This window comes from Mesocricetus auratus, unplaced genomic scaffold, assembly GCF_017639785.1.
Source record: "Mesocricetus auratus isolate SY011 unplaced genomic scaffold, BCM_Maur_2.0 Super-Scaffold_100022, whole genome shotgun sequence".
Taxonomy (NCBI): domain Eukaryota; kingdom Metazoa; phylum Chordata; class Mammalia; order Rodentia; family Cricetidae; genus Mesocricetus; species Mesocricetus auratus.
The window spans coordinates 31,881,470-31,908,219 of NW_024429203.1; the positions used below are offsets into that span (position 1 = coordinate 31,881,470).

Below are 26,750 nucleotides of genomic sequence, written 5' to 3' on the forward strand. Positions count from 1 at the left end.
TTTCAAAGGGTAGCTGTCCCAACATGACATCAGTGATAATCAAGATAAGTCAAGGGACCAGAGGCAAAACCAGCCATTTTTCACTTCATGGCTTTGATTGTTTTTCTTTTACAGGGCTAAAACCCAGTATGGTTTATTTACCATGCAAAGATGGTATGTGTGGACATACCTTACAAGTATTAGTAGCCATTACCATAACATCAGAAAGGACCAACTTAAGGGTGTTTAGGCATGCATGTCCATCGAACAAAATTGTTTTTATGTAGAGAAATATGTTTTCTGGAAAGACATTTATTTTTTTAAAAAGCACATAGATAAACATTTTAGGAAATATCTGACTTTATTTCATCATGGAATCTTTCTAGGAAAAGCAGTTTCTGTGGTTGCACAGGATTGCAATTTGCTCTAGTCACAGGCTCTTTCTAATAAATATCCTTTGCCTCAGGGCTGCCTTCTAAAATAATGTAAGTGGGGCTTTCGCTTGCTGGCTTTTCAAAGACTGAGAATGATTTCCTATGAGACAACGGGAGTGTGTTTGTAAGGGGAATGGGAAGTTTGGCAAACAATGCGTTTCTAAGGGTAACCTGGTGCCAGTGCATCTATGAGTTCCTCTGAGACAAATGGCCCTTGAGTGAGTTTAGCCTTCCCTGGTCTTTCAAACAGGGCAACCCTCCTGCTAACTCTCAAACTCTTACCGGCTTTACCACTTTTAATCAGTGAAAGACAGGATTAGTTATGAATCGTTTTCCTTCTCAGTCTTTCTACTGGCCAAGCTCAAGTTCTTCCAGCAAATAGCAACAATCAAGCAAATACTTGGGTCTAACACTTAAAGGTAAGCCTCACTTAGAGACAGAATTATGTAGGCTTGTTTGCTTAACAAGTCACCCAGAGGATGGGAGGGGGAAGGAGGAAGGGAGGAGCCGCGGCAAGGCCCGCCCCCCCCCATGCGATTGGCTCCTTCTCTTCATTTAGTGATTCATTTTGCATCTCGGTTGGACAGGTTAAGAGAAACATGTCATTAAGGTGTTGTCAAAAGGAGTTCTGTATGTGTGGGCTGGTCTCTAGGTTTGTGGTTTTAGCTTTTCAAAGGCGCGGAGCTGTTATGGGCTATGGGATCAAGTTCGGGAAAACTAGTCTTCTTTATTTTGAAAAATGGTTTTGTAAAAGGAGGTGCCAAGGAGCTTAAATACACCTAACTCGCACCCGAGAGAGAGAAAAATGACGAAAGTTCCTCAGGGGTTTGATTTCAGTTTCCTAAACGAGGAAGAAGCCAGGAAGATCCTCCAGGTACTGGAAAGAAATGAGGAACTCCGAAGGGCAGAGAAAGACAGGATCAGGTAAGAAGAAAACTCCTCCTCGGGGGCTGGACCTGCATCTTGTTGGTCTCGGGAATCCAAGGAAACTCTCCGCTTTCTGGGGCACCTGCTGGGACCCTGTGCAGTTTCTGCTACTCGGTGGGAAGAGGGAATCTGTGTGGTTTCTCCCTGTGAGTCTCAGATGCCTTCCGGGTGCTCTCTCCAGGCTCTCCATCCCCCCCGGGGTGGCTGTGAGTCCAGGACTCCGCAGGGAGGAGGGAGAATGTAGCGAGTTCTTTGCATTTCTCTGCCACCTGTCGCCACCTGTTCAGGACACCTGGGCCAACCTCAGCTGGGAGGAGTTAGGACATGGCAGAGGCTCAGGTGCCTCACCAGCCACTAGGGATAGAGTCTGACCGTTTGGGGCACGTGAATTATTATGGGACACTCCCGAGAGCTGGGTCCTGGCAGCTGCACCCTCCGAGCTGGAGGCCCAGGGCGGGAGATCCAGGAACTCCAGAGTCCTGTATGGGTGAATGGGACTTAGACACGTGGGGCTGGCTGCAGTGTGGTAATGTAAGGAGGAGTTTCTACGGGGTTTAACCAATGACCTTATTAATAAATACAGTGCTATAGGTGAGGGAGGGATAAGCTACTAACAAGTTAAAATCAGAAGTGATTACCTGGGCACTATAAATCAACCCCCCCCACCACCACCTCTTGCTGAGGTAAAGACCCACAGACCTTTCCAAGTCTTCTGCAGTGAACTGTAGTAGGAAATTCAAGATATCACTCAGGCTGCGATGCGTGACATAAACTAGAGTTTAGAAAGCCAGTGAAGTCGTTCAGGTTCCCAGTGCCTCCCAGTCCTTCCCACCCCTACCCTTCTCTCCCTTACCGCAAAAGAAGCCCTCCAAGGACAGTCTTCAAATTGAGGGATGCCTTTCGTCTTTGCAGAGAAAGAAGACTCTGGTCTGCGCTCTCCCCTCCTATATGACTTGGGGCGGGGCAGAAGGGGGATGACTGTTTGAAGTTTGAGAAAGAGAGCTCACCACACTCTGCTTTTGAAAATCAGGCTCCATCTCCTCCACCCATAAAATGTCTGTCCTTCTAAAAACAGTTTATCCACACTCATATTGGCCACACAGGTCATTCAGAGATGGACATTAGACCTGCATAAGGACAGCTTGAAAGCATAAACAATCCCAAGGCTCCCAAACTGCAGTTCTTAATGTGTTATTGGGAATGTTCCTTGACTCTTAAGAGAAGGTGACCATTAGGTATGAGGGGAAAGCAAGGGCAGAATTAGGAAAATAGTGAGAGGGAGGAGAACTTGCATTTAGGTATCAACTTGGCCCTTTTTTAATTATAGTCTTGGGAGCTCCAGTGGCAGCATTTATACAAACTAGTAGTCTTAGAAATAGTGATATAATTTATTTTAAATTCCATTAAAGGAAATTTATTTTGTAGTGTATTAGAGTTATGTAAAATAACAACTGAAGGAAAATAGAGGAAGGATATGTAAGTCATATTTATACTAATTATTATTGTCATGTTTATATTGTATGGGTGTGGTATATATGTGTGAGGTGTATGCACATGTGTATGTATCTGGACAGTCCTGGAAGTCAGAGGAAGATAGTTAATGTCTTGTTTTATCACTCTCTGTCTTACTTCTTATTTATTTTCTCACTGAACCTTGAGCTAGGCTCAATCCTCCTGATCTTGTCGTTCACATCTCCTGGGTTACAAGCATCTTCTACATTTGGCTTTTTATACCCACTGGCACTGAGATCCAAGCCCAAGTCTTTGTGCTTGTACAGCAAGTGCCCTTATCCCCTGGCTGTCCCTCCTGCTCCTTCAAAGTAGTTTTAGAGTTGTCTCAACCCTTATCTTGTGCTTTCTCTACTGCAATTCATGTTGCCCACATCAGTTGGCTTTAGGGGAAATGGGTCTGTGCATAGGTGGCAAATGCTGAAAGGTTAGGTGTTAAGGAGGAAGGCTGAAACTTCTGATTTCATGATACTCACGTCCTCAATGAAGCACCAACAGAAAAAGCCACAATGTAGAAAGGGCCTGGGATAGTGTGGAGCCCAGCTGTCTCCTCTGATCTTTATTTTGACAAGTATAACCATTATATTTTCCAAATAATAACTCAGGATATGTGAATTATGTAGTCCCAGACTGTAACTTCAAATAGCTCAAAGGGCCTGTCTAAGAGATGCTGAGGTGTTAACACTTCCTCAGAACCAACTTCAAGATCTCTTGGGTAGAACAGTAAGGGACTAACTAGATAGGGGAGATGTCCCCTGTTCCTCAATACTTGACCTCTTTGACTCCAGTTTCTGGAAGAGGATTTGCATTTACTATTACATTGCTTCTAATATATAGGAAGTTCATTCAAATTTTAAGGGAGCCATCAAGATTCAAGTTGATAAATAGGCAAAAGAGAGAAGTAGAGCAATCACACTTGAATATATGTAAGCAATAAACAAAACAGAAGGGGAAATGTTGAATTATAATCAGAAAGGAAAGTTAATTTTCAGATGCCCATAGTATGTGTGCTGTTAGTGTCTTAAGTAGATTTCAAACCCTTTCCAAAAGATTTGCTTTTATTATTTTTAATTGTGCATATAATGCATATCTATGTGGGGGGTCTGTGCATGTGATTTCAGGTACCCATAGAAACTCCAAGACGGCATGGAATCCACCAAAGGTGGAGATACAGGTGGTGGTAAGCTGCCTGATATGGGTGCTGGGAATCAAACTTGGGTCCTCTGTAAAAATCAGAACACATTCTTGACTGCTGAGCCATCTCTGCAGCCAATTCTAGTGATGAATAGCACAGTTTGGATAAACCTTGCCTTTGGTCCATTTATCCATTTCTTAGATATTTCTCATCAGTAGGAGGCTTAAGTCAGAGATGGCCATAGCACCTTATATTAAGTACTGCCTTTTATATAATAACAGTAATTATTGTCATAATAATGACAGCTAACACTTATTAGGCACACACTTTATACAGGCCACTACACTAAATATGCTGTACAAATTTAATAAATCTTCCCAATAGCCATGTTAGGCACACTTTATCTTCCATTTCACAGAGAAGGAAACTGCTTACAAAAGTTGAGTATCTTGTCTACAGTAAGTAGTAGAATCATAATTAAAATCTAGGTTCATCTTAAAATTATTTTTCTGAGCCGGGTGTTGGTGGCGCACACCTTTAATCCCAGCACTTGGGAGGCAGAGGCAGGTGGATCTCTGTGAGTTTGAGGCCAGCCTGGTCTACAGAGTGAGTTTCAGGATAACCTCCAAAGCAATATAGAGAAACCCTGTCTTGAAAAAACCAACAAAAATTATTTTTCCTGTCAAAATTGAATAATAGTCACAGCCACTCCTGGGACACCTATTGGAATATTTAACAAGGTCAAGACACCTGCCAAAAGTCCTTAGGTTCACAAAGCACAAATCTAAAATGTGATCCAAGATGGATCGGGCTCTCAATAACTTTTCTTTTTCCCATATCGAATATATATGTATGTATTTATCTGTATATATTTACATCTGAATGGCCTTTATATATTTGCTTTTATTTTCATCCTAAATCTGATCAAGCAGAATTTTTATTTCTTGAAAGCTAATAATAGGGACTGGAGAATTGGCTCATTAATTAAGACCTTTGGCTGCTCTTGCAGAAGATTTAGGTTCGATTTACAGAATCACATGGTGGCTCACAAACATCTGTTAACTCCAGTTTCTGGGTATCTTCTGCCTCCTTCTGACATCCACGGGCACTGGGCATATACATGGTGCACATACATCCATGCAGTCAAACATTCATATACATAAAATAAAAAAATTTGAAGCAAAAATAGGTCACAATAATTGCACCGAAGGCTGACACTTGCTGGGCACTTGTATTTTTCCTAATTCTCACAGTGCTTTAAATCTCCATTCTCACTAGAAGTTAGAGCACATGGTAGATAGCTTGAGATAACACCAGCAAGCCGGGAAGTGTGTGTTTGGTGTGCATCTTTACCTCATCATTGTGCACTACTGTCTTCCATGCTGCAAAAAGAACTGAAATGACTCCTTTACTTTGTTCATCCACAGCTGAGGTCTTTATCTTAAAAGCCCTTGCTATTTCCATTGACTGTGGAAATAGAGAACACAACCACCCTAGCTAGTTATAATGGTTACCTTTCTTATCATTGTGACCAAACAAAGCTTATGTTTGGCAGGATTTTTTGGTCATGGCTGGAGAAGGTAGTGTCCATGATGACAGAGAAGATGTGATGGAGTTCATGGTTATGGGAACAGGAGTTGTAGCTCCTTATATGTTGGAGGACCAGGGCATGGAGAAAGGAGAATGCTAGCTAGCTCTCTCTTTCCATTTTGTTCAGTCTAGAATCCAGCCATGGGATGGTGTCTATCACATTTAGAGCCAGCCTTCTGCCCCTACTCAGCCCTCTCTGGAAACACCCCACAGACATATGTAAAGGCACGTCTCACTAATACCCCAGTGGTTTCTTTTTTGTAGACTCCCTGGGTGAGCATCTCTGTGTCTCACTTGTCAGCCCAGTCTAGCCATTCAGGGCGTTCCAAGTTCAGTGAGAGACCTTGCCAGTAAATAGATAGACAGATAAACAAACAAATAAACAAATATGGTAGAGAAGGGGTTGAGGAAAACAGTCAAGTTCATCAGGCACACCCAGCCACACACTTATATATAAACACTAAAAATGCATATTGGACATTTTAATATCAGTATCTTGTGTTTTATTTATTTATTTGGAGGGGTGGCATATACATGTGTGGAAGTCAGAGGACAATGTGCAGAAATTGGCTCTCAGTCCACCACGTAGGTCTCAGGGATCAAACTCAGGTGTCAGCTTGGGGGCAGACACCTTTACCCAATGAGCTATGTCTCTGGCCCTATATGCATTTAAAGCTTTGGGACTCTGTGTGTGTGTGTGTGTGTGTGTGTGTGTGTGTGTGTGTGTGTGTGTGTGTGTGTGTGTGTGTGTGCGCGCGCGCGCGCGCACACACACCCCAGTACTTGTGTAAAAGTGTGTGCAGGACAACCTGTGGGAGCTGGTTCTTTGCAGGGCATGGACTCTGGCTGTCAGGCTTAAAGGCAGGTGTGTTTTCCAGCTGAGCCATCTCACCGGCCCTTTACAGATAAATTATTACATATACTCCAAACAGTTACCTCTTAGGAATGGTGTTTAATTTCCACCTTGATTTTGAGGTCTCAGGCTAGCTGGCTCAGGAACTTCCAGGAACTTCTGATCTCTGCCTCCCATTTTCCACAGCGGTGCTGAGCCCACAGGCTTGGGGGGCTTTTATTCACTGAGCCATTTCCCAGCATTTTTTTTAGGGCAGGATCCCCTTCTATATTATACCAGATTGGCCTGTTTTGTTTTGTTTTTTAACAAGGTATGGGCATGCCAGATCCTATTCTTGAATTCATATAGTATTTTCTAAGTTATTTTCCCTAATGGCTGTAACATATTGCATTCCTATTCATTGAATATGAGAGTTCCAGGTATTGTCTTAGTTACTCAGGCTAATATAATAAAACGAGTACCTTAGATTGGGTAATCTATAAACACAAGAAGCTTATTATCCACAGGTCTGAAGCTGGGAATTCTAAAATCAAGTCTAATATTGAACACCAAATTCTTTCAATGTTTTTATTTTACCCCATCTTTTAAGTTTGTGGTATTATTATATTCTAACTTTGCATTTCCTAATGACTAATGATGGCAAACATTTTCATGTAGTTATCTGCCTTTCATCTGTTCTCTTTGATGTCAAATCTTTCACATATTTTTAGTTGTGTTGCTCATTTTCATACTGTTTATTTTAAAAAAAATTTTTATGTATTCTGTTCACCATCCTTTGTGGAATACAGGGTTTTGCAAGCATTTTCTTCCTAGCTATAGCTTATTTCACAGTATCTTTGAAGTACGCAAAGTTTCCTTTTTAAAAATTTTTTTATTTAAATTAGAAACAAGCTTGTTTTACATGTCAATCCTAGCTCCCCCTCTCTCCCCTCCTCCCCTGCCCACCACCTACCCCCATCCCTTCCCCTTTCTGCTCCCCAGGGAGGGTAAGGCCGATGGAAGATCTTCAAAGACTGTCATATCATTTGGAGCCAGGGCCTAGACCCCCCTCCATGTGTCTAGGCTGAGAGAGTATCTCTCTATGTGGAGTGGGCTCCCAATGTCCTTTCATGTACTAGGGATGAATACTGATCCACTACCAGAGGTCCCATAGATTGTCCAGACCTCCAAACTGGCATCCACATTCAAGTGGTCTGGAACAGTCCTATGCTGCTTTCCCAGCTATCAGTCTGGGGTCCATGAGCTCCGTCTTGTTCAGGTCAGCTGCTTCTGTGGGTCTCTCCAGCCTGGTCTTGACCCCTTTGCTCATCACTCCTCACTCTCTGCAACTGGATTCCAAGAGTTCAATTCAGTGTTTAGCTATGGGTGTCTGCTTCTGCTTCCATCAGCTACTGAATGAAGGTTCTAGGATGGCATATAAGGTAGTCTCATTATCGGAGAAGAGCATTTAAGGTAGCCTCTCCACTATTGCTTAGATTGTTAGTTGGGGTCATCCTTGTAGATCTCTGGACATTTCCCTAGCACCAGATTTCTCTTTAAACCTATAATGGCTTCCTCTATTATGGTATCTCTCATCCTACTCGCCTCTATTCTTCCCCTGACTCAAACTTCCTGCTCCCTCCTGGCCTCCTCTCCCCTCCTCTTCTCCCCTTCTCTTTCTCCTAACTCCCTCTCCCCTTCCCCCATGCTCTCAATTAGCTCAGGAGACCTTGTCTCTTTCCCCTTCTTCAGGGGACCATGTATGTCTCTCTTAGGGTCCTCATTGTTTCCTCACTTCTCTGGAAGTATGGATTGTAGGCTGGTAATTCTTTGCTCTATGTCTAATATTCATATATGAGTGAGTACATACCATGTTTGTCTTTTTGTGACTGGGTTACTTCACTCAGGATGGTTTCTTCTGGTTCCATCCATTTACATGCGAATTTCAAGATTCCATTGTTTTGTTTTGTTTTTTCTGTTGAGTAGTACTCTGTTGTGTAAATGTACCACATTTTCTTTATCCATTCTTCAGTTAAGGGGTATTTAGATTGCTTTCAGGTTCTGGTTATTACAAATAATGCTGCTATGAACATAGTTGAACAGATGTCCTTGTATGAATGTGTATCTTTTGGTTATATGCCTAAGAGTGGAATTGCTGGTCTTATGGTAGACTAATTCCCATTTTCCTGAGGAATCTCCATACTGATTTCCAAAGTGGCATATGAGTTGCACTCCCACCAGCAGTATAGGAGTGTTCTCCTTTATCCACATCCTCTCCATCATAAACTCTCATTGGTGTTTTTAATTTTAGCCATTCTGACAGGAGCAAGATGGTAGGTATCTCAGAGTTGTTTTGATTTGCATGTCCCTGATGGCTAAGGATGTTGAGCACTTTCTTATGTGTCTTTCAGCCATTTTTAGATTCCTCTATTGAGAATTCTCTATTTAGTTCTATCCCACTTTTTAATTGGATTATTTGGTGTTTTGGTGACTAGCTTCTTGAGCTCTTTGTATATTTTGGAAATCAGCCCTTTGTCAGATGTGGAGTTGGTGAATATCTTTTTCCATTCTGTGGGCTGCTGTTTTGTCTTGTTGACTGTTTCCTTGGCCTTACAGAAGCTTCTCAGCTTCAAGAGGTCCCATTTATTAATTGTCAATCTCAGTGTCTGTACTACTGGTGTTATGCTCAGGAAACAGTCTCCTGTACCAATGCATTCAAGGGTACCTTCCACTTTCTCTTCTAAGAGGTTCAGTGTGACTGGATTCATGTTGAGGTCTTTGATCCATTTGGACTTAGGTTTTGTACATGGCGATGGATATTAATCTATCTGCAGTCTTCTATAAGCCAGCATCCAGTTATGCCAGCACCATTTGTTGAAGATGCTTTCTGTTTTCCAAAGTTTTCATTTTGATGAAATTCAATATACAAAGTTTTCTCTTTTGTGAATTGTGCTTTTGGTAGCATTCAAAATTCTCTGAGGACCTTCACTACACACAAAGGCACAAAAATCTTTCTCCTAGGTTTTAAAGAGATTTTCTTCTGAGTTTTGTCTTAGATGGTTCCATTTTGAAATATTTCCATGTACGGTATGTGGTTTAGTTTGGTCTTCTTATTTCCTGGCTATGGATGCCCAGTTAACCCAGCATATTTCCTAGAAAGTCCCTCCTTCTCTGATCTGCTTCTATACCTTCTTAGAAATATATATATATATATTGGGTTGTGTTTCTGGACTCTGTCCAATTTCATTATCATGCTCTTTTCTCAATAAATTCTATATTTGTTTGATTTCCATGGCTTTATAGTTAACCTTAACATCAAAATTAGAAAAAATTATTATTTTGCCTATTAAGTTTCTCTACTCTCCTATATCAGAATCTCAGATTACCTCTATGTTATTAGTATAAATCCACACTAAGTATCTTGTCTCCCAATATTCTGCTAAACTCACATAGACGTGGTTTTGTTTATTCTTGTCTGACAGCTATGTCCTTTTTCCTTATTGCATAATATTAGTTAGGACTTCCAACATGGCATTGAGCAGGGCTGCAGAGGTACACGTCCTGACCTTGACTTGGAATCTTCAGTATCTCGGAACTAGGGCTGATGTTGGCTATGCTTTTCTGATAGACAGACACTTTGGGTCAGTTTTTTATTTCTTGCTGCTGAGAGTTTTGATGCTTTGGAGACACTAGTTAATGTATCGTGCAGTTTTGCATCTTTAGACTTGATATTGTGTTTACAGTTACCACCTTTAACATACCAATACATTGCAGAATATATTGTGTTTTCAAAATGAATGCTGGTCTAAGCGCCAGTCCCTCAGTGTGGCCTTTGAAGAGAGGGCTTTCACATAGGTAGATTACTGAAAATGGGTCACTGAGGTGAATCCTGCTGTAATGATGCTGAGCTCCTCATTTAAAAAAACAGAAACAAAACTCTGAACACATGGAGCAGACATAAGAGAGAAGCCATATGCAGACTGCCATTCAGTTACACAGGGAATGAATGGTCAGGAACAGGACTGGCACCTTTGGAGGAAGCAGGGCCCTGCTCCACTTTGATCTCGACCTCCAGAACTATAGGACCACACATCCGTCTACGGCCACACTGCTTCTTTATTATGATGCTTACTGCATTACTTTCTAACCACCAGGCTAGCACACAGGTACATTCTCAAGGTAAGCCCCATTAGTCAGTGGTGCATTGCTATTAGAGTTAAAATTTGGTTTGCCAATGTTTCCTTTGGGGGTTTTGGCATCTGGATTGGTGAAAAATACTGATCTACTATCTTTTGTATATTCTGTTGCTTTGTTTTATTTTTGAGACAGTCTTATGTGTAGCCCAGTCTATCCTCATACTTTGTAGCCTAGGCTGGCCTCAAACTTCTGGTCCTCCTTATTCATTTCCCTAGCATTGGGATTACAGGTATGAACCACTACGCCTTCTGGGTTTTTATGTTTGGTTTCTTGTTTGTTTTTGTTTTGTTTTTAAGGTTTTCAAGACAGGATTTCTCTGTATAGCTCTAGAGCCTGTCTTAAAACTCACTCTCTGTACACCAGGCTGGCCTCAAATTCACAGAGATCCACCTGTCTCTGCCTCCCGAGTGCTGGGATTAAAGGTGTGTGCCACCCCCAGCTGGCTGATTTTTGTCTGTTTTAATGTTGAGTATATCTACCTTTGTTGTGGATTCTCTTCTCTCCTAGTCCTGTGAGAGTTGATACAGCTTCTTCTATAGGCATTTGGTAAAAGTACCAGGAACGGAGCTTTGTTTTCTCAAAGGTTTTAATTACAAATTAAATTTCCTTAATGATACTGGAATTTTCCAGCTAGATTACCCTGCATGAGTTGTGTAGGTGACAGTTTCAGAGAAATGAGTCCATTTTGCCTAGATTATCACATTTATGTATATAAGGTTGCTGTAGTGTGTATCTGGTAGGCTATGTTAATAGGGTCATTTTTTGACATACAGACAATTTCTATCATTACATGAGTGCATTTATTTAAGTCTAGCATTTTGTTTCCTATTTGTTAACTTTTTTATTCCTCATTTTCTCCTCTTAGGCCTACATTAAAATATCTTAAATATGTGTTTATTAGTTCTGGGAGGAGGCACACACGTAGGGAGGTCAGAGGACAACTTGAATGAACTGGTTCTCTTTCCTACCTTGTGGATCCCAAGGATCAAACTTAGGTCCTCAGACTTGGTGGCAATCTGCTTTATCTGCTGGACCTTCTCATTGGCCCCCTTGCAGCATTTTTAAGTATTCTTTTCAAAATTGTTTACTGAAGTTTTTATTGTTTGTCTGTATATAATTTCTGGTGGTTGCTCTGAACACACACATACACCACACACACACACACACACACACACACACACACACACACACTTTTCACAGGTAACTTACAATCACTATTTTAATGGTATTACAAGCAGGTGCCACCATGCCTGGGCCATCTTTATACTTTCTAGCTCCCTGGAGCCCCCTTTCAGTCCTGCATCTTCTTGTAAGATGCTGAGGGGAAAAAATCAAAGCTGGGTGGAGGAGTTGCCACATCTTAGAACAGTGTTGGGTGTTTTAGCAGTATGCATGCTTGCTGTCCCTACCCTTGCTTCCAGGAGACCCCTTTCCTGCACCTCTTATCCAAACTAGAGGCACCTTCTGGACATCCCTGGCTCATTCCAGGCCCTCCTCTGGGAATCATCTGGAATCCAACCCAAAACCAGAAACTGCTCTGTGTATGAGGTAGTAAATTGACTACATGGTGGCAAAAAGAACCAATGGGGGTGAGGTGGGGGCAGTAATGGTGAGTCAGAAGAGGGCAGTACATGGAACCTGTACCACAGAGGTTATAGAAGCCAAAACCTCCTGGAAAAGTGGTTCTTCTCAGAATGGAAAAGAAAAAGCAAACTTCTGATTTGCTGTGTTGGTCAATTTCAAACTAGCAATTGTTAAACAACCAGCTTGTAAAATTCCTGGATATTTAATCGTGAGAGCCAGTGCAAACCAGCACCAAGACTCACTGTTCAGAGGCACAAGAGGACTGCGTGGTGTTCTCTAGCCTCTGGGTCCTGCAAAATCTAAGAGGAACCCTGGCAGGTGTGACCCGGGATTTGGAGATGGTGAAAGGTCATTTGCAGAAATTCTCCATCATTAATCAGTCAAGAGGAGGTAGCAAACCCCTGACTTTCCTCTTCCCTCCTAACCTATCAGTTCCTGAAGGACCACAGTCAGAAGCAGAGGACGCCTGCAGGTGTCCCCTCCCAATAGCTCTTCTCCATCCCGTCTTCCCTCCCATGGCTCTGCCTCTGTTGCAGTATAGAGTCTTCCTTCTCTCTGCTCATTCATATTTGCTGCCCTGCCTGCCTGAAAGTTCTCGGGAACGTCCTCCATGTGTAACACTGCTGTCCACATCCCATCCTTCGCCCTTTGCTCTCTCTACACTAGGCACCTTGGGAGTTGCTCTATTCTGCTGTGGCTTCCCAAACCCGCTGCTTCTCTCTGCCTTGAGCAGTCCTTACCCAGAAGGTGACCAGGCACTATCATACATGCAAGAGTTAAAGACTGTGAGCATAGACTCAGGGCACCATAGTTACTGGAGGCTCTGGATCTGAAACTGAAAATCGAAGGACTTGAAACTGGAACACCTCCAGGCACAGGTTGCTCATAGCCCATACCCCTTCTTCCCAGGATGCCTTTGACTCTGTATCCTCCAAATGGCCGATTTGCCATGGCTCAGATTGTGGGTGAGGGTCATAACTGTCATTTCAGTCACTTACATCCCTAATCAGCTGCTCTGAGTAAGGCCAAACACCCGCTCTGAAGTCCCTCCTAGCTGAAGCCTGGTGCTTAGTGTCTAGGCAGGGGTTGTGAATCATTGGGTTCAGCTGAAGTGACACAATGTTGTGGTGGTGGACACAAGATTTGCCTGCCTGATGGGACCAGCTGTGCACCTGCCTTCTCCCTGTTCACTCAGCTACTCCTCTGTGTATCTACCTGCATACCAAGGCCAGTGACACATCTGCTGGGTATGCTTGGCATCTATAATGACATGTTTTAGGCTATGGTGATTCTTAGCTGTGGCTGGAATGACGATGGTTTAAAAAACTCTCAAAATACCAAAGCCAGGCCCCATCTCAGTATTAACTAACTTCCTTCCTTCCTTTTTTCCTTCCTTCCTTCCTTCCTTTTTCTTTTCTTCTTCCTTTCCCCTTTTTTGAATATCTGAGGCTCTAGGGTTCCATTTGCCATGGATGTGAAGCTCAGTTCATGAAGAAACCACAGAGTCTTGGTATACAAATCCTTATAAGAGAGGCTGGGGGTCCGAGGAGTCCACTGGAAGCTTGAAGGACCCAGCATGCTTCGTTTGCTGACCTTTTATTAGGAGCAACTACGGGCATGTGGAACAGGCCTTTTAAAGCGATGAGACTAATGCGGGCTAAGGGATCTGACAGGGCCCCTGGGCACATGAATTGTGTGCTTCAACTGTCCTGTCTTTCTACAGTCCACTCCTTTGCACGAGTTGAGAGACTGCTAGTATTTCAGGAAATCCTGCGCCAGGGAGGGAAAAGCCAGAGGTCCTAGCATGAACCAGTTGAGGGGACTACGCTTGATGCCAACATAATGAGATTTGTTTCTAGTCTTTTCTGACTTACATTTGCTTAACTGGATCAAAGTTACCTTCTGCTCCCAGAGCTGTTTAGTCAGGCAACTGGAAGAATCACCTTTTGCTTTCGCTGTTGTCATGTTGTGCTCCCCTGAGTGCAGGTTACTATACACACAAAGGCTGAGATGGCCACAAGCTCTTAGGTCCTGGCCCTAAGAACTGACTTCCTTAAGCACCACTACAGGGTGTTGAAGTCCTGCACTTTGGCTGTTGAATGGTTGGATTCCATTCCTATTTCTTAAACAGCTGCTGTGTATTCACGTGTGGCTCTCTTCTCCTTAATGCCATGGAGATATGTGAAAACTGACTTTAGGGTTGTGTAAATTTGAGGGTAGCTTTAACTGGTTATCTGGATTGTATATAACATTTGCACTTACACTGTGTGACTTCCGCTGGGGTAATGTGAACAAACAGCTCTTTGGCCCAGATAAAGCACTAACAACCGATCAAAGAAACAGTTCCAGAGAGATGTAACTTACTGAACCAGTGAATTAGCAGGACTCTGGATGACTGTCAGCCACATTAGTCAGAATGTGACTGACTAATGGCAGCTGCATCACTGAGAAGCCCACACCAGGATGGGTAGGCAGGCACCTGGAGAGCTACATCCCCGGAACTCCCTGAATGGCTTACTTGCCTGAGCTGAGTCAATGTCCTCTTCCCGGCAATTGTTACTATAAGCATAAGTTTAGGGAGGCACCTTGTGGTCGTACACCTTTTCAGAGCTCCCTGGGCTTATGGATCTCATTTACTTCCTGAGTCTTAAAGGACATCCCTCTAAGAAGGAATGTTTCCATTATGAGAACATTACTACACAACAACTCAGAAGTTCCTCTGCAGGACTAGGAGGCAAGCAAGGTCTCTGCTCACTGGAAGTCATCCCTAAGTAGCTGTTGGTGTTTTAGTCCTCACTGTATAAAAAAAGGGATACTCCTATGTGTGTGGGAGGGGATTGGCAATGGCCCTATCCTCCATTGGGGAGTGGGTAAACAAGAGTATGACCACCCCTTCAATGTCGTCAAGCAATCTCCCTATCCACTCACCACAGTTCATTCTTACTGTAGGTCACAGGTATAGCACTGGCTCCAGAGAAGGTCACTGGAGAGGCCAATAAATTAGGTCATGTCTATCCACAGCTGTTTAATTACCTAGCCCCTGACATCCAGGCAGATGTCTTTAAACATTTACAAGTAGCATATCCCCTCCAGGTTAGCTGTCTCTAACTTCAAAGCTGCAGCAGACCCCACCTTCTCCAGATTTTGTTGAATTCTGGTTCTAGTTGCTTACCCAGCTTTCTTCTTACTTCCTCGTATACATTGGAACTTTTGCTGTGCTTCTGAGGAGAGTCTACTGGGATAAACCAATACATAAATGTGCTATGCACATGCGTGTGTGCATGTGTGTGGAGGTCAGAAGCCAATATCAGACACTTTCCTTGGTCACTTTCCACATGTTTTATTTTTTTAAGTGAACCTGGAGCTTGTCTGAATAGCTAGACTGGCTGGTCAAATTGCTTTGGGGATTCCCCTGCCTCCATCCTCCAAGCACTGGGATTTACTGGTGGGCTTCCTTGCCTCCCAGCATTTTCCTGGGTTCTGGGGATTCAAACTCTGGCCTCATGCCTGCGTGGTAAATGCTTTACTGACTGAACTATCTCCCTTATAATTTTTTTATTAAAGCAATTTGCACATATCTATGTAACATGAAAAATAAAAGACCCAGAGACAGATATTGGGGTCCAACCTTCAAGCTGAATATCAGAAAATCAAAGCAGGGGGCCACTAGCTCTTACTTCTACTTCAGGCTATAAGGGCTGATCCTGTCTTCATGAGCTCTCCTCCAAGCCTCAGACTGCTGCCTCTCCTCAGTATGGCTGGAGACTACTCTCAGAATGCAGCATGAGACACTATCTTTTATATACCTCTAGGGCTGGGATTACAGGCATGAGCTCTAATTCTCTTTTAGACTGATTCAATCTTGTGTAGATCTGGGTGACCTTGGATTCACAAAGAGATCCATCTACCTCTGTCTCCTGAGTTCTGAGGTTAAAGATGTGTGCCACCACTGCCTAACTTTTATGGCTAGTTAATATGGCTGGTGGGATTAAAAGTGCATATCACCATTGTCTGACCTCTATAGCTTGTGGCTGGCTTTGCATCCTGAACCATCAAGCAAGCTTTATTAAATAATAAATAATATAACACCACAAATCTAAAAATCAATTTTCAAATAGTGTAAATTCTTCAATTTCCAAACAATGACCCCTTGAAATAACAGAGATGGTTTTAATTTGTGTTCAGGTGTGTGTGTGTGTGTGTGTGTGTGTGTGTGTGTGTGTGTTACACTCATTGGAGGTCAGAGATTAACATCAGGTATTGTTTCTCAGGAGCCATTCACTGGTTTTTGAGATGGTCTCTTGCTGGCTGGGATCTGAATAGGCTAAGCTCCAGGGATCCAGCTGTCTCTGCCTTCCCAGGACTGAGATTTACAAGTGTATGCCACTGTGCCTGTTTTTTTTTTTTAATATGAGTTCCGGAGAATCAAATTTGGTTCCTCATGGGTGTAAGGCAAGCACTCTATTGACTGAGCTATCTTCTGAACCCCAGGTTAGTTTTATGATGCAGGTGGTACCAATGCCCTTTGTCTCCTGCTCACTTTGGCTGCATGCACTGTAGATAGCCATTGGCAGCATCCTCACACAGTTGACGACTGTATGCGTTTCCATGAGTACGTCATGTCAGGAGGAAACCCAGAGCCTGGCTACTTAGAATTTTTCTTCCTGGGAGGCAGGAGTTTAGGAGTATAAGTCAGAGCTGACAAGGGTGAGTAGCACCTCTGATCGTTATGGCAACTGTCTTTGGAACTTGTCACAGATTTAGCATTCAGGTTCCTCCTCCTAGTGCTTCACAGCACCAGAAGACATAAGTTAGGGAACTCTGTCCTCCCGTTAATGACAGCATTACATTATGGGGTAGATTTTTTTTGCATCAGAATTCAGTAACACCAGCAGCAAGCACTCATCCTGTCAGCAGGCGTATCTGAGCTCTTACTAAGTTCCTAGTAGCAGATACAAAACTCCTCTCTACATCTTTCAGCATAGTGAGGATGCAGGATTTAAGTACCAGCATCCCCATCAGATGCCAAAGTCCACAGATGCTGAAGTCCCTTATTTAAAATGATGCAGTATTTACATACAACCTGTGGGTCGCCCTACTTTAAGCCACGTTTGACTACTTATAATACTTAACCCAATGTAAATGCTATGAAAAAATTTAGACTATATTGTCTAAGGAATAATGACTAAAAAGTGTATGTGTTTCATACAGATTTAATGTGATTTTCAAATATTGTCAATTCATGGTTTTGTTTTGTTTTTTTGTATCCATGGGTGTAGAACCCAGGAATAGGGAGGTCCAACTATATATCCACTGCTATGTGGTAAATGATCAGACAGTTTTGTATAGGAGCCAGAGGTCATTAAATACAATGCTGGAAGAGATGATGTCTGAACTGAGTCTGGAGAGAGATGAGGGGTGGATAGAGGTGGGCAGGGTCCTGGAAGTACAGTGAGTAATGTTGGCAAGACTCAGATATGTGGAAAACCACAGAGAGGTGCAGTCAGAATGCAGAGGGAAAGCCACCAGGATACAAAGTAAGAGGCAAGTGTGTGAGTTAGGAGGCAGAGATGTGTCACGGTAGGTCCCTGTGCCATGCCAAGGACCCTAGGCTTGATAAGGCAGAAGACAAAGAGGAACCAGGGGCATATTTAGAGCAACAGAATAATGAAGTCAAATTTTTCTTGTAGGTAAATATCACTGGGTCCAGTCTGGGTTAAGGAGAATTCTGTCAAATTAATGTCCTCATGTGTCAGGAACTTATTCACCAATGCTGTAATGCTGGGAGGTGGAACCCTATAGAGGTAACGGGTCCTAATGGCTGTGTCCATATGAATAGACTGTCATTATTTCAGGAGAGGGACTTAGTATAAAAAGAGAGTTTGGGGAATGGAATATACCTCAGTTGGTAGAATGCTTGCCTAGCACGGATGAAGCCCTGGGTTCCATCCCAGCACTGCATAAACCAGCTACACTGGCTCACACCTGTAATGCCAACACTCAGAAGATAGACGTGGGAAGACATTCAATTCAAGGTCATTCTTGGTTACACAGCAAGTTGATATCAGCCTGAGATACACAGTCCCTCTCTCTCTCTCTCTCTCTCTCTCTCTCTCTCTCTCTCTCTCTCTCTCTCTCTCTCTCTCTCTCTCTCTGTCACAGAGTAAATTGGACTTCTCTGGTTTGCTTGGTCTTTCATGATCTCTTGCTTTTTTGCCCTCTGTCTTGATGCAGGGACTTCCCAGACGCTAAAACTATGAGAAATAAATTATCCTCCTGCAGCACTCTGTTATAGCAACACAAAATGGACCAAGACAGAGGTCTTGACTAGGAATCAAATGAAAGGAAGAGATTCAAGAGATATTGGGAAGTTAAATTGCAGGACTTGGTGGCTCCTTTTCTGAAGGAGGCCCAGGAAAGGGAATTATGGGTAAAGGAAGGTTTGGGGCTTTGATGAGGTTTTGGGATCCAGATCATTGTTTACATTGAATGGATTGGCTCCAAACAGCCTGCATCCTTTGAGCCAAGGATGGCTAACAAGCTGCATCTGATGGCCATCTCTCTAAAATATTTTGACATCACTTCTTGGCAGTTGAGATCAGCACTTAGACCTGTGACTGGTGCTGGAGGGGAGGGGAGGACTGGACCCATTTCCAGGCAGTGTTCTGGCAAGGAAGTTTGGAACTGTTCCCCAGGTCCAGATGGCCTGTGAGGGACTACTGGGAGAGAAGCTGAAGGTAGGCATCCAACAGTAGAGGAGGGGACGGAAGCCATCACAAGTCCAAGCCACGATGAACAGCCTGTCAGACAGCAGGTGACGGGCCAACCAGAGGAACACACAGGTCCTTTCATCACCTGCCCTTTGGCTTTGGACTACAGTGAGATTTATTTCCTTTTTCTCTAAGCAGAAATAATTATGACCAACTAATTGAAACAGCCCCCTCCAAATAAAACAAGACCAAAAACCCAAGACTCTTCATTTTAGCCATTTGTCCTCCCTGATAAGCAACAAGCTTCCCTTCCAGCAGTTCTGTCCATTTCCAGACAGGATGGACAGAAATGCAGTTCACCTCCAGGGAGTGGGAAACCCCCCACCTCAATCCATCCTGCTCCCCAGCACAGGGCGCTGAAGATATCACTTTTGAAGTTTATGCAGAGTCACTGAGGAGAGGGGCAAGACAGTCAGTCTGTGTGAGCCCCAGCACCAGCCAGGCAGGTGGTCATTCACCTGTATGAAGCCCCCAGAGTTCTCAGGCCAGTGATTCCAGACTTAGCTTAAATATATTGAATGCACACCTCGGGGGTCAAAGCAGCAAGGCTAAGAATGAGGTCCAGTAGACATGGTGATGAGAAGATACCTACTTTAAGTTCATGAGCATGGGCGTTTTCTTAACTCAGCCCCAGAGTTTTATGGAATTAGGGTGAGCAGTGTTTTTACTCATTAATATATGAGATCCTTGACAAATATTTTGAAATCGATTGCTTATATAACGTAAGCAACTTAATATTGTTAATGAAAAATCCAGGGCCCAAGAAATGAATAATCGATTTGGAAGAACAGGACATATTAATTTAAATACTTGCTTTTTCTTTCCTTCTTTCTTTCTTCCTTTTTTTCTTTCTATCTTTCTTCCTCATTTTTATCTCACTCTGTAACCCAGGCTGTTCTAGAATTGATTGTATACCCCAGGCTACCTTTAAAAGTCCGATGATGCTCTGTTTTATATATTATTGGGCTGCTCGTGACTGGTGAGTGACACAGACTGTGGTAAAGTAGGGTTAGGAGACAGAGAAACATGGATGAGAACTAAGCTTATGGGGAAAGCAGTTGCAAAGAGGCCAGCCATGCGGGCTCAGCTATGGTTTGGATATGTAGAACATAGTTGGAGAAAACGATTACTAATTATGGCTTGTCAAGGAATTGCAAAGAGGCCTACCATGCAAGCTCAGCTATGGTGTGGTTATGTAGAGCTTGGTTGTAGAAAACGAGTTCTAATTTTGGCTTGTTGCTCTTCCACTGAATGGAATATCACACTTATCAAAGTGCAATTCATAGTTGGAATATGTAATCTTCACTTCAGAAAAACTATTCATGTTCCTTCTGGGAACTGACGCCCTAAACAAAAGACTTGGTGCATGCTCTGTGGTAGCTGCTGTCTCCTTTAGTCTAGAGCCTCGGCCCTACCCCTCCTCCTTCCCCTTCCCAGAATTCCTACATTTATCTTCAGTCGCTATTGTCAAATGCTCACTACTTTTAACAACCCAGCACACATAAAGAATGAGATTTGAGTAGACTGTTTCGTTTTACTTTTCAACTCTGTACATTTTAAATAGAAAAGAAATGTCATAGCCTCTGAAAGACTAAACATACATTAAAGGTTTGGTAGCATCTCTCTCTAATTTCTGGCTTTCTGTTGAATCAGCTACATCAGAAAGCAGTTTCCCAGAATGCCAATGCTTTCCTGTGAGTGAATGCCTCACAGAACACAAAAAGAAAACTCATCCCACCACCCCAGCAAGCTTACATGGTTGAATTAGAAGTTTCCAGAAGACTTCTATGATCTATGATGTGTTAAGGCCATGATTGTACATCTATTAAGTAGCTGAGAGAATTTACGAGTTTGGAGAAATCTTACCTACAGCCCTAACAACACAAGACAACTGTGAAAATAGTAATAAATAATGATTTGGCTTACACAGATAGATATGGACAGCTTTCAGAAGCAAGGCTAGCAAATAAAAACTGCAGACCCCTAGTCGCAAAGAAAGCAAAACAAAAAACTCCAAACAAGCCCCCAGTTCTTCTCTTCCGGTCAGACGGCTCTCTGCGGGGATGGCAGTCCTCATCCACAACCACTAAAATACCTTTCAGTCACTCACTGTGAATGAGCATCATGGCTGAAGACCACCGACAGCTTCAGTCACTGCTCTGAGGGAGTTTAAACCCCGGTAAGACCGGCTCTGTCTTTAAAGGCCCATCTTCATATTAGCTAGAATGAATCCCACCCGCCTCTGTGAGCCTATATCAAGAGTCTTGGCTTTTTGTTATACAAGATCTGTTATGTTCTAGGTTACATCCAACTTAATCCACAAACAGATCCTAAATTTCCCAGTGTCTTCATTACCTCATTACTAATGTTAAAGCTTGTTAAGGTTGAAATGGATTTTCCCTAGTCAAAAAGACATTTTTAAAAACTTTAGCTAGGTGGCAGCACTGAGTCAAATACTGGGACAAAGAATGTATAAAAGGGGCTTAGAAAGCAAAAGAGAAACTTGGAAAGTATCCCAGAACGCATGATGAAGACTTTAGAGTGGTTGGCAAACAGGGTTTAAACGAGAGAGTAAAGGCGAACAAGTCCAGATAAGTAAGCAGGACTGAGGACAAAGACTGGAGTCCCAGAGATGAGGAGGAAAGAGACAAGTTACTTGATCAGTCCCAGGAACAAAGGGATTAGAGCCCGGCCCATGAGGGTCCCAGCCACCCAGGTGCTACATCCTCCCATCAGCTCAGACAGTGTTAAACTCCCACGCCAGTCTGGCACAACTACCTGGGAAGAGATGGCGATCTTGATTGATGGGATGTCCTGACAGTATTGTCTGTACAGTTGGGCCACACAAAGCCTCTCTTTGTACTTAGTTTTGTAGCCTGAACAGAAAGAGAAGCAAAGAAGTGGAAAAATTAAGTGAACCGAATGTGACATTCGGCACAGGTCTGTGACATGCTCCAGTGGCCAGGCTGCAGATACTCAGACCCACCCACGAACTACTCTCAGCAACTACCAAGTGTTGCCAGCCTTGCTGTTTGTTCTCCTGGTACTTTATCTCAAACATCAGAGGACCAATATTACCAACGACACCTGGGTTAGAATAGCAAGCCAAGGTCCTGAACAAGAGAAGCCATAAGACTACCCATATCCAAGAACACACAAAATAATGTTCAATTCTCCAATAAGGCAATGGCAAAGGACAAACTCAGTCTGTGGTTTTTTCCGATAAGCAAAAGACTGGAAGAATGTGATAACTGGTGGGCTAGAGAGATCTATCAGGGTTTAAGAGCATTTGCTGTTCTTGAAAAGGACCAAGGTCAGTTCCCATGTAGTTGAACCTCCAGTCCAGAGGACCTAATGTCCTCCTCTGGTCTCTGTGGGTTTGAACATACAAGTGCACAGACATACATACAAGGAAAACACTCACACGAATCAAAGTAATTAAAAAAAAGAAGAAGAAGAAGAAAGAAAAGAAAAGAAAATTGGGCATGGTGGCACATGCCTTTAATCCCAGCACTTGGGAGGCAGAGGCAGGTGGATTTCTGAGATTGAGGCCAGTCTGGTCTACAAAGTGATTTCCAGGATAGCTAGGGATACAGAGAAACCCTGTCTCAACCCCATCCTCCTCAAAGAATAGTAATAAATTTTATGGAGACAGATAGGTCCTGAGGAATTTGGCAATGTGTTTTATAAACAACTTAAACAAGTTCCTTCTTTGGTTTGGCTGATTCTACTCCAAAGAAATTGATTCTGTGGAATTAATGAGATGTGTGCCCAAGACCAGTTTTAAACTATGTTCATAGCAACATCGTAACCATGAAAATTCAAAAATAACTCATGTATTTGACTACAGTAACAGAAATACAAAGATGGAATATTGATAGAGTTCAGCAGTGTTCGTAACTATAATGCTAAATGGAAGCATACATATACTGCAGTATATACGGTGCGAAAACATTTTTGTTTGTTTGTTTGTTTGTTTTTTGTTTTTCGAGACAGGTTTTCTCTGTATTGTTTTGGAGGCTATCCTGGAACTCGCTCTGTAGACCAGGCTGGTCTCGAACTCACAGAGATCTGCCTGCCACTGCCTCCCAAGACCAAAGGCATGCGCCACCACAGCCCGGCTTTCTCTCCTTACTCTTACACAATAAAAAGTTCTTTGACCACTTTAAAGCACACAGCACAGTTACATTTCCATAAGATAGTTAGAACATCCAGTTCAGCCCACATCTAACTAGATTCGGTGAAATAGCTGGTTCCTCTCAGCGGCCACCACCTGCTGCAGGATGCTACTACTGTGGAGAGGAGCCACTCCCTTCTGTAAGCCACCTCCTCTCTTCCCTGGCCTTGCTTGGCCCCCTTCCAGCCCTTGGCAGTCTGAAGAGGATGGTGGTAAATGGGAAGGGAGGAATCCAGTTGTCCCTCTCTGGAGAGCATGCCTGTCACCGGCCTTCCCTCCCGCCCCCCCCCGTGTCTCCACTGTCCTGACCCAGGGCGAGTAAAGGATGCTTTGCTCCAGGAAGTCTTCTTGCAAATCCCACCAAGCAGGCTCCCTCCCTGGGCTTCTTGCAGCTCGCCTAGATTTCAGAAATTTCTTGGTTTTATTTCTCTGCTAAAACCAACACAGACAGGGACTCAGTATTGTGCCTTTTTTAAAACTGTTAAGTCAACACACACTACTACCACCAAACACTTCTGGTTCTGGGGATTGTAAGTGGTTTTTTGCTTTTTGTTTTTTCTTCAAGATTTTTTTTGGTAATTTCCAGGTTTTCTGTGTTGAATTGAATTATATTTTCATAAAGTCAACTTAGGAAAACTTTAGAAGAGCAGTTAATTTTGTCAACATTTGAACGACCCTGTTCCTCACACTAAGAATTCCCTTAAGAACAAATCCCTACGTGTCGCTTACAGCTGGATGTTTTAGTTATAAGCTTCAGGTGACAAGGAACTTACACTGGCTTCCCATAAGTGGTAGGTGGCATGGTGTTGTACAGTTGAAATGGGAGGTCAGGAAACAGCCTGGGCCCCCTGCAGCCAGTCGTCAGGAGCTGAAGGGTGGCTCCACTCTGCTCCCAGTCATCCAGTGAGAGTCACCAGGTCGGGGGCTCAGGGCTTCTCTGCTTCTCCTGGCTCACATCCGTTTCGTGGCTGATTCCCTTCTCGGACCATCCATTTCTGCCCCTGGCTTCTGCCTGCACCTTGCTGTTGCATTACGGTCTCTGTGTGGTTCTGCTCAATGTCTCTCACTGTGTTGCTCTCAGACTCCTGTCACTTTAGTTTGTTCTAATTGTCATGACTTGGGACATAGCAAGGCATGATTAAATTGTTATCATCTCCAGACTGGAGCGTGTCAGCTGGTGACAGTCTTGCTCAAGTTTAGCTCTGAGTCAAACACAAGTTGCTGGTATGGTTGGTTAAGGCAAGGAATGCCAAACGTTTGGGATCCCATGACCCAAAGCACAGCAGTCACTCCAGACCACTTTGCTATTCGTGTTTCCCAGCATACCTCGGGCTGCCTGTGGGAGGAGTCTATTGTTTCAGGCAGCTCTCCCAGGCTTGTGTTAACTCTGTAGCTGGGTGATGTTCTGTGGTGTTTATAAAGAGAACAGATGTAACAGAATGATTTCTTGAATATTTATCACATTTTATTCACTTATTTTTTTGTGTTTACGTATGTACCATGACCCATTGTAGAGATCAGAGGACAGCTTGCAGGAGTCAGCTCTTTCCTTTAACCATGTAGGTTCCAGGGATTGAACTCAGGTCCTGCAACTTGATGGCAAGTGCTTAATCTCAGCTGGCAAGTGGCCATCTCAGCAACCTCTAAATGATTTTAAACAAACCAAAACAAAATGTAGGGGATATCAGGCTACTCAGATTGGTCGTTGTTAAAAGATCATCCACAACCATCCCATTTGTAGATGCCGAGCAAGCAGCTGTTTCCATTGCTGCTTTTCCTCTAAAATGCACCTGGCATTGACTTTTCTTTTCATTCTTGAGAAATGAGTTGGGTGATTACACACCAAGAAAGATTTTTCTGTACCTGTTAGTATCAAAGACACATTGGCTTACAGTGTCCTATCAGAATTACACTGTCATTTGTAATGTTCAACAGTGTTCATTCAAAGCCTTTCTCCAAAGAACCACTGAGACTTTATGACTAAGTAAAGAATGAGCCCAAACTTTGTTTTTGAGATCTGAAAGAATTTAGTACTAGCTTCCAGTCAGATGTGGTGGTACATGCCTTTAGTTCCAGCACCCAACTATTTGAAATACCAATATAGGTGCTAGAGACAGGCTCAGTGGTTAAGAGATCTTAGCTGCCAGGTGGTGGCACACGACTTTAATCCAAGTATTCAGGTGGCAGAGGCAAGTGAATCTCTGAGTTCGAGGCCAGCCTGGTCTACAAAGCAAGTTCCAGGACATCCAGGGTTACACAGAGAAATCCTGTTTTGAAAAGCAAAAACAAACAAACAAAAAATAGATGGATACTAGCATCCAAAGGCTAAAATTATATCAAATAACATCAGTGACACTACCAGAAAAAAATCTTTAAAAAAATATTACAACAGGGTCTCTAGTCGGTGAGATGGCTCAGTGGGTAAACACACCTGCTGCCAACCCTGATGACCTGAGTTCTATATCTGGTACCCACATGGTGGAAGGAGAGAACCAACTTCAGAAAGTTGTCCCCTAACCTCCACATACACACTGTCACATTTCCTCACCCCAACATCAACAGAGTCCCCTCCCCCTTACATACTCAGCTTGTCATAAGTTTCCAGAAACAAGTTATATAATTTATATGAATGTGTATTACTAGCATTATTACTTCATTTTACTATAAATTATTTTATTATATAATTATTTCAGGACTGTTTCAGAAACATTCAGAAAGATGTTTTGGTTTAAAAAAAAGTATAACTATGTCTAAAGAGAAACCTTAAAGTCTCATGGGTAAAACAATAACAAATGGAATAAATTATCAGCAGAATGAGGATTATAATGACCACATTATATATGTATGTATGTGTGTTTATATGTATTATGTATGCATGCATGTATATATGTATGTGTGTATGCATATATAAACTCAAGTATGCCCAGCCTGGGAGCACCTTTAATCCCAGTACTCTGGAGGCAGAGGTAGGCAAATCTCTGTGTTCAAGGCCAACTGGTCTACAAAACGAGCTCCAGGACAGCCAAAGCTACATAAAGAAACCCTGTCTTAAAGAAAACCAAACCAAAACAGCAACAACAACAGCTCAAAGTAGGGAACATATTCAAACTCTTGCCCTGTGGTTTTGTGGTTTCAGAGGATCCTGAATGCCAGGTCCTGCCGTTGGTCAGTGAATGGAGAACTGTAGAGCACCCACAACCCTGATCCCCATAACACTGCTTCAAGAGAGAACTTGAAAAGGGCAGGAACCATTTAAGTAAAGCTTCCTTCATAGCCTAAGCCTTCCTGAAAATACTCTGCAAACTATAATCAAACCCATGAACCTTAATGTCCACCACAAAACTCTGCAAGTGACTCCTGCTGTGGACTGTGTCAACAGGTCACAGATTTCCCTGACTTCCACTGTCCTTGTGGGAACCCAGAAAGCAATATATTCACATGGTGACTTTAGGAAAACTCCGGCCGATTGCTCAGCATTCCTGGAGGAGAGGCCCTGGTGTGATATTTTCTTCCTCCAGGTTGCATGTTTGATCCTTGTATGAAGACTGATTGGGAAAAGGAGAAATCACACATGCAATGTGAGATAGGTTAAGAATACAGCTAATACCAGGAAGAT

The 26,750-nt window shown here is 43.0% G+C and overlaps 1 protein-coding gene across 1 annotated transcript in view; it reads left to right on the top strand.

Moving 5' to 3' along the window:
* Positions 1 to 996: 996 nt before the first annotated feature.
* Exph5 (exophilin 5) overlaps positions 997 to 26,750 on the top strand; it is a 73,648-nt gene continuing 47,894 nt past the window's right edge. The window contains exon 1 of the mRNA XM_005069536.4: positions 997 to 1,337. Coding sequence (XP_005069593.1) covers positions 1,219 to 1,337 — 119 coding nt within the window. The 5' untranslated portion in view covers positions 997 to 1,218. The remainder of the gene's footprint in view (positions 1,338 to 26,750) is intronic.